We start from the raw sequence: 14,958 nt of genomic DNA, 5'->3' as shown, positions 1-14,958 counted from the left end.
ACTGGCGCAATACACGGTGCACGATTACTCATGGAGAAACACCGTGAGAAGCATCGCCCTCTTTACATTGCATTTCTGGATTTAGAGAAAGTTTGAAATTTGACCGTGTGCCACACGAACTCATCTGGTATACTTTACGATAACACTTAGTGCCAGAAGAACTCGAGTGTGGTGGGTGTATCAAAACCACTTCGTATCTCTCTTGGTTTTCATCAAGGAAGTGCCCTCTCAACACTCCTCTTTGTTCTTGTTATGGGCACCGTCACACGGTGCATCCAACGTCCAGCGCCCTACATACTGCTTTATGAAGATGATGGTTTCCTAACATCTAATAGCAAAAGTGATCTCGAGCAACTTGTCCAAAAATAGAATGATCGCCTCATTCAACACGGTCTTAGATTGAATCTGAATAAAACTGAATTTTTGACGACCGATCTCCATGAAACAGGCACAATCACTGTCAGCGGCAGTGGCCTGCCCAGAACTGAGCGATATAAATGCCTCGGGTCAACGCTATCAGCCAATAGAGAACTTCGTTATGAAATTGCTTCACGCATTAGCCCAACCTGGATGAAGTAGCATTCCACAACTGGTGTACTTTGTGATCGACGTATTAACGAACGTCTCAAATCTAAAATTGACCGCAATGTCGTCCGTCCTGTCGCCCTCTATGGTTCTGAGTGTTGGCCGACTATAAAAGACAATGACCGGCGTCTTGCGATAATGAAGACGAAGATGTTGCGTTGGACTAGTGGCGTGACACATTTTGATCACATCCGAAATGAGGATATCCGCAAACGTTATGGGGTTGCACTGATCGTGGAAAAATTGCGAGTGAGGCGTCTTCGATGGTATGGTCGCGCAATTTGTACTAACTTCATTCAAGATCGGTCTGAACATCGAAGTCAATGGTAAACGACGAAAAGGCCGGCCGAAACAATGATGGCTTGATATGCTGGGGGAGCCTCGAGATTGCACCCAGATCAGGTATTTGATAGAGCCAAATGGCGAAACCGATCACGACGAACCGACCCCGCTTATGAACGGGCCAAAGGCTGAAGAAAAAGGAGATGAGGAGTAGGATAGTTGCAATTCCACATGGAAGTTCCAATTATCGCATTTAGCGATGGGTTGGCATTCGAAAGCTCTATCGTCGTCTGTTCCGTGTACTACGATGTATCTTGTTGAGAAATCTTGGATGAGAGTCTAGGTAATTTTCTCTTTATACCCCAGCACATTTCTTCTCATTAGACTGGCGAGCGTCTCTGATTTTCTGAGTTATACCTACTTTTTCTTTGTTTTTTGTTCCAGTTGAAATGTCCTAATCCTGGTCCTTTCTAATGATATCTGCTTCATTCATGACTATTGAATGGCTGAAAATTTGTTGGGCTGTCTTCTTATTTCAAATGAATTTCGGTGTCGCCAGTGTTCCGTTTCGAAACGAGGTGTCTAAGCCTTCGACTTTTTTTCGGTATTTCAGTTCAGGGTTCTTTTCTTGGCAGACCTTGTTTTGGAGAACACACCCAATGACTACCAAATCGATGCTGCAAATGGAAGACCGAATTGATGAGTACGACTCAGAGAGTTGACTCATTTTAATCAGAAAGGAACATAGTTTTGTTATCTAGACGTTGAGCAAAACAACCCTCCGTCTCGAAAATCACGTCTTAAATTTATATTCAACATCTCGTTGGTTGCCTCGAATTTGATGGCTCGTCTCAAACAATGATTCCTTGAAGTTCGAACGCATTCAGTTTATCGCACCAATAAAACCGAATTGAAAAAACTCGGACAAAGTTTTGTCGTGCATTGAACAATTGACTGTTGATTATTCTTTACTGGGATCTGCGACAATTATCTCTGCTACCCTTGCCGAATGCAACACATATAATGATGATATCTGAGGACATCGACACGTGAGAAAATTTAGTTATCATCTTTTGTCATTGGCAAACAATAAACTGAATGCAGCACTGAACTTTATGGCGCTGATGCATCATCGTAAATTATAACGTGATTTAAAATTGTCCTACCTTTTATGACCCGGCGCAACGTATTACTACAAAGCGCTATTATACATTTATCTGTGTGAAGGAACCTTATGTGCATGACAATGATGCATCTTGCATACTTTATGGATTTAAATTGCACTTTTTACTAACCAATTGGGGGTAGAAGCTATTGTTGCCTCCAAAGTAGGCTGAAGAAAAAATATTAGCTAAAAATGTCTTTTCTGATTGCAAACAATGGAGCCATAGTAGATTCATTAAGAGCAGCGTTACTGACGTCAACAATCGTTGTATTGGGATGAAAAGATGTTGCAGTTTGTAATGAAGTTCACTGCCCCGGATATTATAAATACTTATTTTTTTAAACCCTTCCCTGTGTACATTTCCTAACAAGTATTATTTTCTTTGCAGATAAATGACGCTCTCCATGCGATATCAACTTTCTGAAAAATCAAAATCCAGCATAAAATTGCGTGGACCACATACTAAAAAGAAGAAATAACATTTAAATTTCTGTTTAAACCATCGATCATCTATGGAAATCCCATCTGATAAAACTAGAGAGAAACAAATACGGAGTATAAATGAAAGGTTTTCGATACAACCTAAAAATGTGAAGGACTATGTAGGATAAAGATTGAAACATATTCGACCCTTTGAAAATCAAAAAGGGCTACTAAATATACCAAAAAGGAAGAGAAAAACCATCGTTAAAAAGTTTTAACATTTAGCAAGATCTCGTTTACCGGCGGCCCTTCTATAATTTTAACAATTATGTGTATATAAATCTTTGTTTGTTAAGAAATAAATAAGAAAACATCATGGCGATCAATTTTTCGGCGTCTTTCGCTGCGTGTTTAGCGGCCGGATTAAAAGTGCCACGACAAATAATGTATTGTATATCACAAGATACTGGTGCTCCCTATGTACTATACAAGGATTCACAAGAAGCAGCAGAACGAACGGCCCTGGGCGGTGCTGGAGGGCAATGGGGTACTGATGTTTATTCAACTATGCAACAATCACAAGCACATTTGGCAACACAAAACGCTCAAAATACAGCACCGCAAATAACCGCAGCTACAGCTGCTGCGGTAGCTGCTCAACAACAGCAGCAACAACAACAGCCACACAGTCCAAACGGTGATCGCGACCAAAATCGTGATGGTGGTCCACATCAGACTGTTCTGCCATCACCGTCCACAAGTCCTTATCCGCAACGACCTAATAATGGTCAAGAAGATGATGTGGCTATGAACCAAGTAAGTAACTATTTTACGTCGTTATTACTATTATTATGCTAAAATTAGTTTAAATTTTTAATTTCACAAAGCCAAGTACATATATCGAGGATAACAAAACATATCCTTCATCCTTGAGCGCAGACTTGGGTACTTTTTCCTTACTAAACGAAAATCCACAGTGATCTTTAGGTGACAAGGAACTGATTTTTCTGCTGTCTAGGTTATGCGGTTGTAAAAGCTGTAGAGCTCTCAGAAATATTCCACAAAATTGTTAATGTCTAATCTTGTTATTAATCAGGTCGTTTTAAACTAGATGGTCTAAGTTTCTTTTCGTTGTCCATTTTATGGTTTATGCAAAAAAAAATATGGTTGCCCTTCACTCTTAGTGGGGTATAGGGCGTCAAACATACAACCATCGTTCGGGGTTACCTAAAATGCCCTTCAACACACCTCACAACTTCCCGAGCCGCTCGCACTCCTCTACTGTTCTGCGCCAAGTGCCCTTGAGGCGGCTCACCAGTCGGTCATCTTGGGAGGATAGATTCCATTACATGCAATTGTCGCCCCCTTCTTAATGTATGACCTATCCATTGCGACTTTCGTCTTTCGATCACAGTGCATACGCGCACCAGACCTGTGCGTCGACCAAGTTCTTCGTTTGAGATAATGTCAGGCTAGCGCACTCCGATGATATGACGCAGACAGGTATTGTCGTAAGTTTGAAGCTTTTGGGAAACAGTGAAGTTCACTTTTTATGTGCTACTCCCATATAGCAACACAGAAGAACACTAGTACAGAACAGTCTCAGCTTGATCTTGATGTTTAGATATCTGCATTTCCGGATTTTAGACAGGGCAGCGAAAGTAGATCTAGGGGCAACATCCAGTTCGGTGCCTCCGTCAGCAGAAACCACTCTTCCTAGATACACAAATTGATCAGCATCTTCGATGCTCTGTCCATTAATGCAAATAAGGAGAGTACGATAACCCGTCAGACTCAAAACTTTGCTTTTCTTGGTGTTTATCTTTAGTCCAAATCCACTTGCCTCTCTTCCAAATTCAAAGCCATTTGGCCAATATCCATGGCCCAGTGAGAGAGCAACCAGATGTCATCAGCGTAGTCAGCAACCAGATGTCATCGTCCATTGAATTCCTCCGCGTCCTCCGGACAAGGCAGCATGAAGAACATGACTTATAACAAGAAGAAAGATTATCATTGATAGGATGCAATCCTGGCGGACTACGCTTTCGGCCTCAAAATCTTCTGAGATTTAACCTCGATGCAACAGGTGACATTTTGCATCATCATTATGTCGCTCTGATGATAGCTATTAGTTTCTCTGTCTACACTATCGAAAGCTTTCTCGAAATCGATGAAGAGCAAGTGCAACGAAAACCTAAATTGCGCGCACTATTCCATTCTTTGATGGGTTCCAAGATAATTTTACATATTATCTTTACGACGGCAGGAAGCAAATAGATACCCCTTCAATTGCCACATTCAATGCGGGTCCCCTTCTGTGGGATCCTGATCCTGATCTTTCACTCTCCGGGAAATGTTTCGGATTCCCAAAATGTCCGTACAAGTGGAAGCAGTAGATCTGCAGTAACTGCAGCTGTAGCAATAAATAGCTCTGCGGGGATACCGTCAAGCTCAGCGGCTTTACTCCGTTTGAGTGCATTGATGGGCGAAACGATTTCTCTTCGGCTTGGAGGAACAGTCCGTATTCGCATGTTACGTTGACTAGCCATTTTATCCACAAGAAGAGGAAGTTTTTCGAATGTGGTACAGTTAAGAAAGATAGTAAAGCGTTCTTTCCACCTTTTCAGTTGATGATGATTACATCGTGGATGAGAAGACGACCGTTCAATTCACAGGACCACATGCAACCTCCTTTGTGATGGGGTATATAGTTCTGAACCCATTGTGGTCTGCGGCATATTGAGCTTCCCTGATATCGCGTCACGCCCACCATCACCCGCAGCGGTTAGAAAAGCCTTCAACCCCTTCCGTACATCGATCCGCTTTCACAATTTCCGTGGTCGGAGATCTGTGTAGCACCCGAAAAAAAGCATTTTTGATGGCAATCCAATGTTTACCGATGTTCTCAGGCGTTTTTTTTTTTTTGTGATATAACTCTTCCACTGTCGTGCGGCAATTGCGTCGGTCAATGCTGAACGTACGGGGGCGCAGCTCTCCAACCCTAAGAGAAGTGGTGAACGTAACTTGCAAGTCAATGTCAGTGCCTCTCTGGTTACGCACATCCAAAAGACAACTCCTAAATTACTGCTGATCGTGAGGTGGCCGATCTGATTGCTCGTAAGGTCTTGGTCAGTTAAAAACCCAAATAACTGTATAGCAGGCTCTGTTCTCGAAAAATATGCCACCAATGACGCGACGATGGGAGTTGCAGATATCCGCGTACCTTCCACCGCTACCGTTACTGTCGCCAAGATTGTGTTTCCCCATTACATGCCTGAGCAAGGTGTTATCAGATCCCACCTTGGCATTCAGATCATCCATCACAATCACAATGTCACCTCTAGGAAACCTACCCTGAAGTCCGTTTAATTGCTCGTAAAGAGTATCCTTCTGCACTGTATTGGAAGTATCTTTTGGTGGGTAGCATTGTACAATTGTGATGCTCCTTAATCTGGGCCGAAATCTTGAAATTAGAAGTCTGACAGGTCAAGAGAGCGCGCCTTGTGATAAAGGTCAAAAGCAATCTAACACCAAATTCACATCTGCTACCATTTGGCTTTCCAGAGTACAAAAGCACATTGTGATTAGTGTCGCAAAAGGGAGAGGAGTACTCTCTAGAGTCCCACCATCATACTTCGCTTAGGCACAGAATGGCCAGCTTATATCGCTGGAATTCCCACTCAAGTTGGAGAAAGCGAGCATTTTAAAGACGCTGGCTACCGTCATCCAGAAGCGTGGGCATCTTCCAGAAACCAGTCCGTTTTCTATAGCCTGCTTCAAACGGTCGAGTTGCTCACAGGAGAGGACCGAATTGAGAGTCTGGCCATAGTTGAGCAGCTCATTGTGGATGATTCCCTTCCAATCCCACCAAACACACAGCAAAACCTTCCTGGTCGTCAATTTGGGCTTGGCGATGGCTTGGGCTAGCTCGCCACGCTTTGACCACGATCTTTTTCGCTTGGTTGTCGTACGTGATCCATTTTTCATCACCTGTCACCACCCGCTTAAAAAATGGGTCGAATTCGTTCCGTTTCAGCAGTGCATCGCAGGCGTTGATTTGGTCCAACAGATTTTTTTTGCGTCAACTCGTGTGACACCCAAACATCCAGCTTTTTTTGGAATCCAATCTGTCGCAAATGGTTCCAAACGGTTTTATGGTCTACACCCAGTTCCTGGCTCACATGCCGGTCTACTTGGATGATTTCGAGGATTTTATCGGTTTCTACGACGACTGGCCTACCAGTACGGGGTGTATCTTCGACATCCACTACACCAGAACGAAATCGATCGACCCAACGCCGTGCTGTGCGAATCGTTACAGTATTGGGCCCATAAATTTCACAATTTTTTTTCGACCGCTTTCGTTGCATTTTTACCTCTCAGATAGTAAAAACGTAAAATTTGACGAATTTCTTGCTTGGTGGACTGCATCTTTGACGCGCTATAATTTGAGACTGAAACGTACGATCACAACGCTGTCAAAAAGACACTTATAGCACAGATTGTCGTCTTCAAATCGCCGTCTAGTATGACCCGATGCGATAAGTACAACACAAGATATGTTTAAGTGTCGCCATCTTATGACAAAATATGACATTCCTTTTTCTCCAGCCCAATATATTGGAATACCTTTTTGTCTTGACAATATCTTTCTTGTTTGCGCTTTCTTTCTACCGAGAAGAAAGATTTAATACTGGGTTGAGCAAATACCGCATATCTGCAGGATAGCCTATTTAACTCGGCTACAACGGTTTCGGATAAGTAAACTGGATCGTTGTGCAATTATAAAAACCTTTTTTTTTCTTGGGTCTCTAATTCAAATAAAATGAATGTGAATGTGCAGGCAGAGTGCATCGATTTCAATAAGGGTTTGTTTTGTTTAAATAAATTCTTTAAAAGGAAGACTTGATTGACAAAAAGACCATAATTTCCTTTTGGACAACCTCTTCAGAAGAAGGTGATATTTTGTATTAGGTTTTACATTTGCAAACCCAACTTATGAACCTTCCACCAGATTTTTCCCATTCACTAAAGCAAATCTTTTCCTCTCTTCTAGGTGGCAAGTTTACAACAGCAACAGGGGGTCCAATCCGGTCAGCAGCAGTCAAATCAAGCAGCTCAGCAGCAAAGTCAAAATCCAAACCAAAGTTCTAATGATCAGCAGCAGAATATTGAAAGTATGTCAGTTGGCGATCCCCAATCCGCTGCGGCTGCATCACAACAACAACAAAACCAACAGAATGGTGGCAATCCGCAACAAGGCGGTGGTCAATGTTTCGATCCACCACAAACTGAACTCAGTGGTTACTATGCACCCCGCCATCCAGGACCTCAAGGTGCCATGCTTGCAACGGCCGCGGGCTTCCCACCACTGCACTATCTAAACAAGCCCGTGTTGCCTGGTATGGGCGGTAATATCGACCAAAACGGTGCACTCGAGTATGCAATGCCAGACCTGCTACCCGGCCACGGAATGCATCAAGCGACAGCAACTCCATCGCCAAGTTCACATAAAACGAAGCCACAAAACGATTTACGCCTATTCAAGTGCGTAACATGTGGAAAAGATTTCAAACAAAAGAGCACACTCTTGCAACATGAACGCATTCATACAGATTCACGACCGTATGGTTGTCCTGAGTGTGGCAAACGTTTTCGACAGCAATCACATTTAACGCAGCATTTACGCATCCACGCCAATGAGAAACCATTCTCGTGTGCCTATTGTCCACGCAGCTTCCGACAGCGAGCCATACTGAATCAGCATATACGCATCCATTCGGGTGAGAAGCCCTACGCATGCCCCGAGTGCGGCAAGCACTTTCGCCAGAAGGCCATCCTCAATCAACATGTGCGCACCCACCAAGGCGAGCGACAGTTATTGACCAAACCAAAAAAAAAATCAAAAAGAAAGAATTTTCAACCCATTCGGCATATTTCTTTTTTTTAAACTCAAAAGTCCTCATTTTTCTTACAAAATGATCTAAAGCTTTTTTTAAACTAGAATTGAGATGAGGCGGATTTTCTGAACTAAAATTTTCTCCAAACATGTCAATATCATTTACTTCCCAGATCTATCTTATACGAAAAAACGCAAGAAATGTTTTTTTAATGTTAATGAAAATTGACACCCTTTGGCCAAATAGAGTATTATATCTGTTGAAGCATTCGCAAATCTGAGTGTGTTAAATTTGGAAGGAAACTTTTTGGGACTCAATTCGACAAATGAAATTCACAATTTAAAATAAAACATCGAAATATTCGATTTATTAGCATCTCTAAGCATAGCTAAGGGAATTTATTGCACTTGAAAGCTGCACGAAAAAATCCTATAACGTTCACTTTATCAAAAAGTACTTGAAGGTTGATTTTGGAAAGAACAGCTTGGATTTGTCTAACTACTCAAATGAACGTTTATGTATTTTAAAATGATTCTGGAAGCCCTTCATGCAGTGAGATTGTGTCCCACTTTTAACTAATCAGTTGATATTTGGCTGAACTTTTTAGCCATTTAAACGTAGCTGCCTTTTTAAAACATTACCATGAGCTACTTACGCTCCAAAAGAACGAAGAAAACACAAGTCGTTCTCGTTATGTAGTTTAGCTTCTCAACGGTCAACGTTGGTACAATCGCACAGTAGAAAGGGCCAACCAATTTATACCTGAATAATACCATAATGATTCAAAACTTCAGTAGAAGGAACAGAATAATAATTCATAGCCTTCTGTTCAGTTGAGGATCCAATTTTCCGACCAAATTTAACAATAAAATGCCAAATAAGTGTTTCACTTTAGAAAAATTACTTGGCAGCTTTCATGTTTAGAAAGAAACACTTTTTTCGTAAGATTCCCTATTAACGCTTCGCCGGTTTGCTTTCAATAACAAGTTTCGTGGCACAAAGTAATTCAAGTAGGGCTCATTGTTTTGTTTCGAGCCTGTCTTGTTTGAAAAGTGTTACTTTTTCAAAATTACACTACTTCAAAAAAAAAAGAAATTCAAAATTTGTCATTTTTAGTAGAAGAAAAATTGAAAAAAAAATTGTTGATTTGCGGCATTTGATTTGTTTCGAATATTAAAATTGCAATCTCTTGATTTCGAATTTTTGCTCAATTTTTTTTATATAGATTTGTTGCAATGAAATCAGCAGCATTTTTGGTTCAAAACTGCTAAATGACTGCTTCCATCAACTGGACGCAACTTTGTATTAAGACAGCCTGAAAATATCGTAATTATCTCTTTCTAATTTCAAAAGACGAACGGAATTTCACAGAGGCTTTGCAGCTTCATCTATTACGTTTGTGAGAACAAATTTTTGGGGCCTGGTAAAAAAAATTTGAAAATTATTTGATTTTGAATTTACAGAGGATTCATTTTCCTGGCATCACATCCCCTGCCATGATTTTGCATTCTCCACTATTTTTCTCCATACGATTTGATCCTACTCTGTAGTTTTCCCGTTTCACACTCCTGATCGTCTTCAGGTACATCTCTTCACTCTCCGGTAATCTTCCGCTAATCCTTGATCTCAATATTCTTCACTACGTGTACTTATCGTTTATCCTTGCCATGTAATCAGCCCACCGCATCTGTTGTGCTTCAGAAAATTTCTTAATGTTTTCGCCGTTTATTATGCGATCAAACTCGTTGTCATACGTGATTTAGAGTGCATCATCTTCATTTATTCGGATTTGTTGGGAACTTCAAAATCGATTCTGTCCCCCTCAAAATAATTGTTATCTACTGCAACACACTGGGTTGATTTAAACCTCTTTTTTTTTTGCTCTCCGTGTTTCAAACTGCCTTCATCCAAATCGAACAGGCGGTGCGAGATCTTGGGCTGCACATCAATGAAGACAAAACAAAATAAATTGTGGCAACGTCAGCACCAAAAACCAACCAACCAACAACATCAAACCGCACTGCTCAAACGGGAAGAATAAAGATAGGAGACTACAGCTTTAAGACCGCTGATAATTTCTCCTATCTAGGGTCGAAAATCACAACCGATAACAGCTACGACGATGAAATCCGCGCACGGTTGTTGGTAGCCAGCAGAGTCTATTTCAGTTTAAAAAAAACTGTTTCGCTCGAAACGTTTCACCATAGTGTCGCTCTTACTGTACAAAACTATGATCTTGCCAGTCCTCATGTATTCCTCGGAGACTTGGGTTCTTAGCAAAAAAAATTGCGAACTCTTGGCCGCGTTCGAGAGAAGAATCCTCCGCAAAATTTTTGACCCCCTAAATGAGGATGGACGATTCCGTAACCTACATAACGACGAAATCTATGAATAATACCATGACCGTCAAGTTGTGGATGAAATCCGGCTCAATAAGTGACGGTGGGTGGATTAGTTAATCCGTATGGATGAGGAGGATCTACCCCGGAAAGTCTATGGTAGAAAAAGAAGACGAGGCAGACCCTGCCTGATATAGAGTAATAGCGTAGATCAGGACCCCAGACAGCCTTTGGGGCGCAAAACCGGGATGTCTGGAGTTCCTTATTAAGGTAGGCCTAGGATACCGGTTATTGTGCCGTTGATGATGATGATGTGTTTCATATGCCAAACAAGGTCATCTTCGATATTTCCATTACCTGCTCCCGGCGGCTGAGTGAGAACATAGATAGATGTACTCCATACGGCGCCGCTTTCATGCACTACTGAGCTAAGACGCTGAATTTGGAGGGAATGGCAATAGAATTGTGCAAAACATCACCTTATTAGGTAATACAAAGTAATATCACAAACATCCCCTTTCATTTAATTAAAACTTCCTATTTTCTATTCGCTAGTGATATTTATTAAGCTTACGAAAACCGATATTTCAGGAACCATTTGTTCCCTTCATCAGTGCTAGATATGTTAGATGATGTTGTAATGCTTGGTAATGTTTGATCGCATCCGGTGATGGTAATGTGGTATTACATTTTCAGGTAATATTACTTTTATGATATTAAATACATCACCTACCCATCTCTAAATGTGAACAATAGACGTGTCAACCTAACGAAAAAAACGTTTTGGTCAAGGTAGTATTATAGCTTTTTTGTTGCGTAAATTAACACAAGGGTATTTGAACTCTCGGATTCCTTCAAAAACAGTTTCCTTTGCCGTGAAATGATGAGGATTTCTGCTCCTTTTAATTATTATTGTATATTTTGCTGTCGAACGGAAAGTCACGGTTCAAATTTCACTGGTGGCAGTGGGATTTGTATCGTGATTCGTCGATCGTCGGATACTAGTTGACTCAGCTGTGATTAAGTACCTGAGTCAAATCAGGGTAATAATCTCGGGCGAACGCAATCTGACCATATTGCCTCCTACAATGTACTGTAGTGTACCGTTACGGTCTTGAATGAGGTGCTCTAACACACTACAAGGCCCTGATTCAATTGGATTGTTGTACCAATGATTGTTTTTATTATTATTAAATTAACGAAATGAAATAGACGAAGCCAGAATTGGGCATAATTGACTGTTTCAGTATCGGCAGGATCAGAGGCAGCATTAACAGCTTAACTGCGATTTCATGAGGTAACTGCACTAGTTGCCAACAGCGATGCGCAGTAAGCGTGTAGCCAGGTTGAAGAAGTTCATAGTAGAGCGCTCCTCGTTAATCCAACCAGATTGGAAGCGAGACTTTCTTTCCGTAGGTATTGATATGTTACCGGCTGTCCTGGGCTGTCAAAATATAGTCGTTTTTCATCAGCAAAAACCACACCATGAAGAAAAACTACATTCGACTCCTTGCATTTGGAGCATTGAACAAAATTGGGACAGGCTCTTTTGGCTAAAAAATAAATTGCGCACGCTGCTACGAGCAGCTGATAAGGCACAGTAGTATTTTTTTATGAAAAAGAAAAAGAAGAGCTTCTCGCAAATGGTTTTTCAGATGCGAAAATTAACAACACTGTCAACTATCACATATGAATCGATAATGCTTTGAATGCGCTGAATGATATAGATAAGAATTCAGTTGGTTTGGTTAGTTCATTTATTAACTCTGAATAAATAAAATTTAAAAAAACAGCGAGTCATTCTACACCAAATAGAATAAATACCACTCTAAATTACCAGTTCTTCGAAGGCCCCCCTTCTTGTAATATATGTCATGACGTGTTATGTTCATAATTTTATTTTCTGACGATATTCGAATTATGTTTTTTCCACCAGCTTTAATGGAACTTTTATATCAGCTGCTCTATGCAGGGATCGCGCATTCCAAACTCCACCAGAATAATCCATGTTTCGTTTGCGAAATCGTTGCCATTGAGTCAATTGAACCTAGCTGTCATTTATAGCGACAATTTGTTGGTCCATTCACCTCTACCTAACCTAAGGGACCAAGTCAATGTTTTCGTCAATCTTCCCAGTGAAGAAGTGGGATCAGATTGGACGTTTCATCCAGCGTGACCGAAATTATGGTGAAGTTTTGCCAACTGTTCCGACAGTCCGCGTATATTTGCCACATTTATTTATTTGATCTCTGCAAATTTTACTGAGAATGGTATACGGTGCCGCGAACCTTCCTATATCTCAGCTTGCGACCAATATGTAAAATGACGGAATTATTTCTGAGGTCTATATCTCTACACAGTAATTATTTTTTCTTATCCCCTCTACAAAGGGATATGTGATCCGAACATATCTTTCGCAACAACTTTTTATTTGTGTTCATTTCTCCCAATTTGTACCTTTTCTAGTTCCATTGTAATGTCATGAATTAATTTTCAGTAGTTTGCAATCTCTAATATCAGCGGCGTCTCTCCTAGTTATGTTTCAGTGCATGTTTGGTATTGGAATTCTGTTAACACTTTCGGCATTCCAGCGCAACAGGTTCTGTTTTCGTTTTTGGTATTTTTAGTCATTTGTCATTTTCATAATCTGAATTTCAGTTTGCTTCTTTGGATATTGTCATTTCCATTATCGAGGCAAGATGGCACTTTCTAGTTTCAATATAGAAAACAGCACAATGTTCAAATTACCGTCCAATCCTGTTATTTTCCCATAACATGATTTTTGAACGCGTTCTTGACAACCGTATTCGCAAAGCCGGATTTTTGAAAAACTGCTGAACTTCTGACACAATACACGGTGCGCGGATACTCATGGAGAAGCATCGCTCTCTTTAAATTGGCATTTCTAGATCTAGAGATAGCGTTTGACCGTGTGCCACACGAACTCATCTTGTAAGCTACAGAAGAACTCGTCCGCTGGGTTTAATTGTTCTAGCACGATCCGAAAAGCCAAGTTTGAAGTGCAGCGGGTGAATCAAAACTCTTTCGTGTCTCTGTTATTGTACATCAAGGAAGCACCTTCTCACTACTCCTCTTTGTTCTTGTTATGGGCATTGTCATTCGGAATATCCACCCTTCAGCGCCCTATACCCTGCTTTATGCAGATGATGTCTAGCGTCTAATAGCAAAAGTGATCTCAACCCTGAACTTTTGACGACCAATCCCCATTAAACTGGCACAATCACTGTCAGCGGCAGTGACCTGCTCAGAACTGAGCGATTTAAATATTTCGGGTCAATGCTATCAGCCAATGGAGAACTGCGTTATGAAATCACTTCACGCATTAATGCAACCTGGATGAAGTAGAGTTCCACAATTGGTGTTCTTTGTAATTAACGTATCAACGAACGTCTCCATTCTAAAATGTATCCCAATGTCATCCATCCTATCGCTCTCTATGGATCTGAGTGTTTTCCGACTATAAAAGACAATAAACGATGCCTTGTGGTAATGGAGACGAAGATATTGCTTTGGACTAGTCGCGTGACACGTTTTAATCACATCCGAAATGAGGATATTCACAATCGATATGGAGTGGCACCGATTGTGGAAAAATTACGAGAGAGGCGTCTCCTGGTAAAGAAACCGCAAAGGAACTGGCCTAGGGGTATTTACCAGAAACAAAGCAACTACTCCAAAAATTACCTCCAGTCAACAGAAATTTGTATCGATGAGTGTCTGGACAAACCCAAAACTGTGTACGCCTCGATTTAACGCTACCCACCAACGGTTTAAGAACTTTTCCGACACTCTTGGACAAAAATTAGTTGTCGTACGGAAACAAATTTCAACGAGAAACACATCTGCTGGAGCTCCAGGCTTACTTCTCTCTAAAGAAAGCAATTATTAACCCAAATAATTGCAATCATGCTATTGTCTCTGACGGCAAAACCGATTTACATTTATCAGCTCAGATCTAACAATATTATTGATTTGCCATTTATCCCTTGGTGGGGAATAGTTCACCTACGCGGGCTTACTTATATGGTATAGTGAGTAGGGTCTGCCTCTACAGTTGCGTCTCAATTCCTTTTCCCCCCTCATCTGGAGTTCCACAGGATTCCATCCGTGGGTAATTTCCTTTGTTTATTAATGATTTTCTTTCCTTATTTACTTGTCCTTTCTTTTGTATGCAAACGATTTGAAACTATTTGCTGTTGCTGACTCACATTCAGAACTTCAAATGAAATCTCGATATTCTGCC

General features: G+C 41.0%; 1 protein-coding gene across 14 annotated transcripts in view; it reads left to right on the top strand.

The window, feature by feature from the left end:
• Window positions 1-14,958, top strand: part of LOC119649951 (zinc finger protein 768-like) — a 122,776-nt gene that overhangs the window by 97,739 nt on the left and 10,079 nt on the right. For 11 of the 14 annotated variants that reach the window (XM_038052380.1, XM_038052378.1, XM_038052377.1 and 8 more), the window contains 2 exons: window positions 2,421-3,271; window positions 7,512-8,322. In XM_038052380.1, the coding sequence (XP_037908308.1) occupies window positions 2,831-3,271; window positions 7,512-8,322 (1,252 nt within the window). In that variant the 5' untranslated portion in view covers window positions 2,421-2,830. Of the gene's footprint in view, window positions 1-2,304; window positions 2,328-2,420; window positions 3,272-7,511; window positions 8,323-14,958 lie in introns of those variants that run through there. The other 3 variants (XM_038052386.1, XM_038052389.1, XM_038052382.1) reach the window with 2 other exon arrangements.

Source organism: Hermetia illucens, chromosome 2, assembly GCF_905115235.1.
Source record: "Hermetia illucens chromosome 2, iHerIll2.2.curated.20191125, whole genome shotgun sequence".
Taxonomy (NCBI): Eukaryota; Metazoa; Arthropoda; class Insecta; order Diptera; family Stratiomyidae; genus Hermetia; species Hermetia illucens.
The sequence above is the reverse complement of the archived record's forward strand: the minus strand, read 5'-3'. Positions and strand labels throughout refer to the sequence as shown.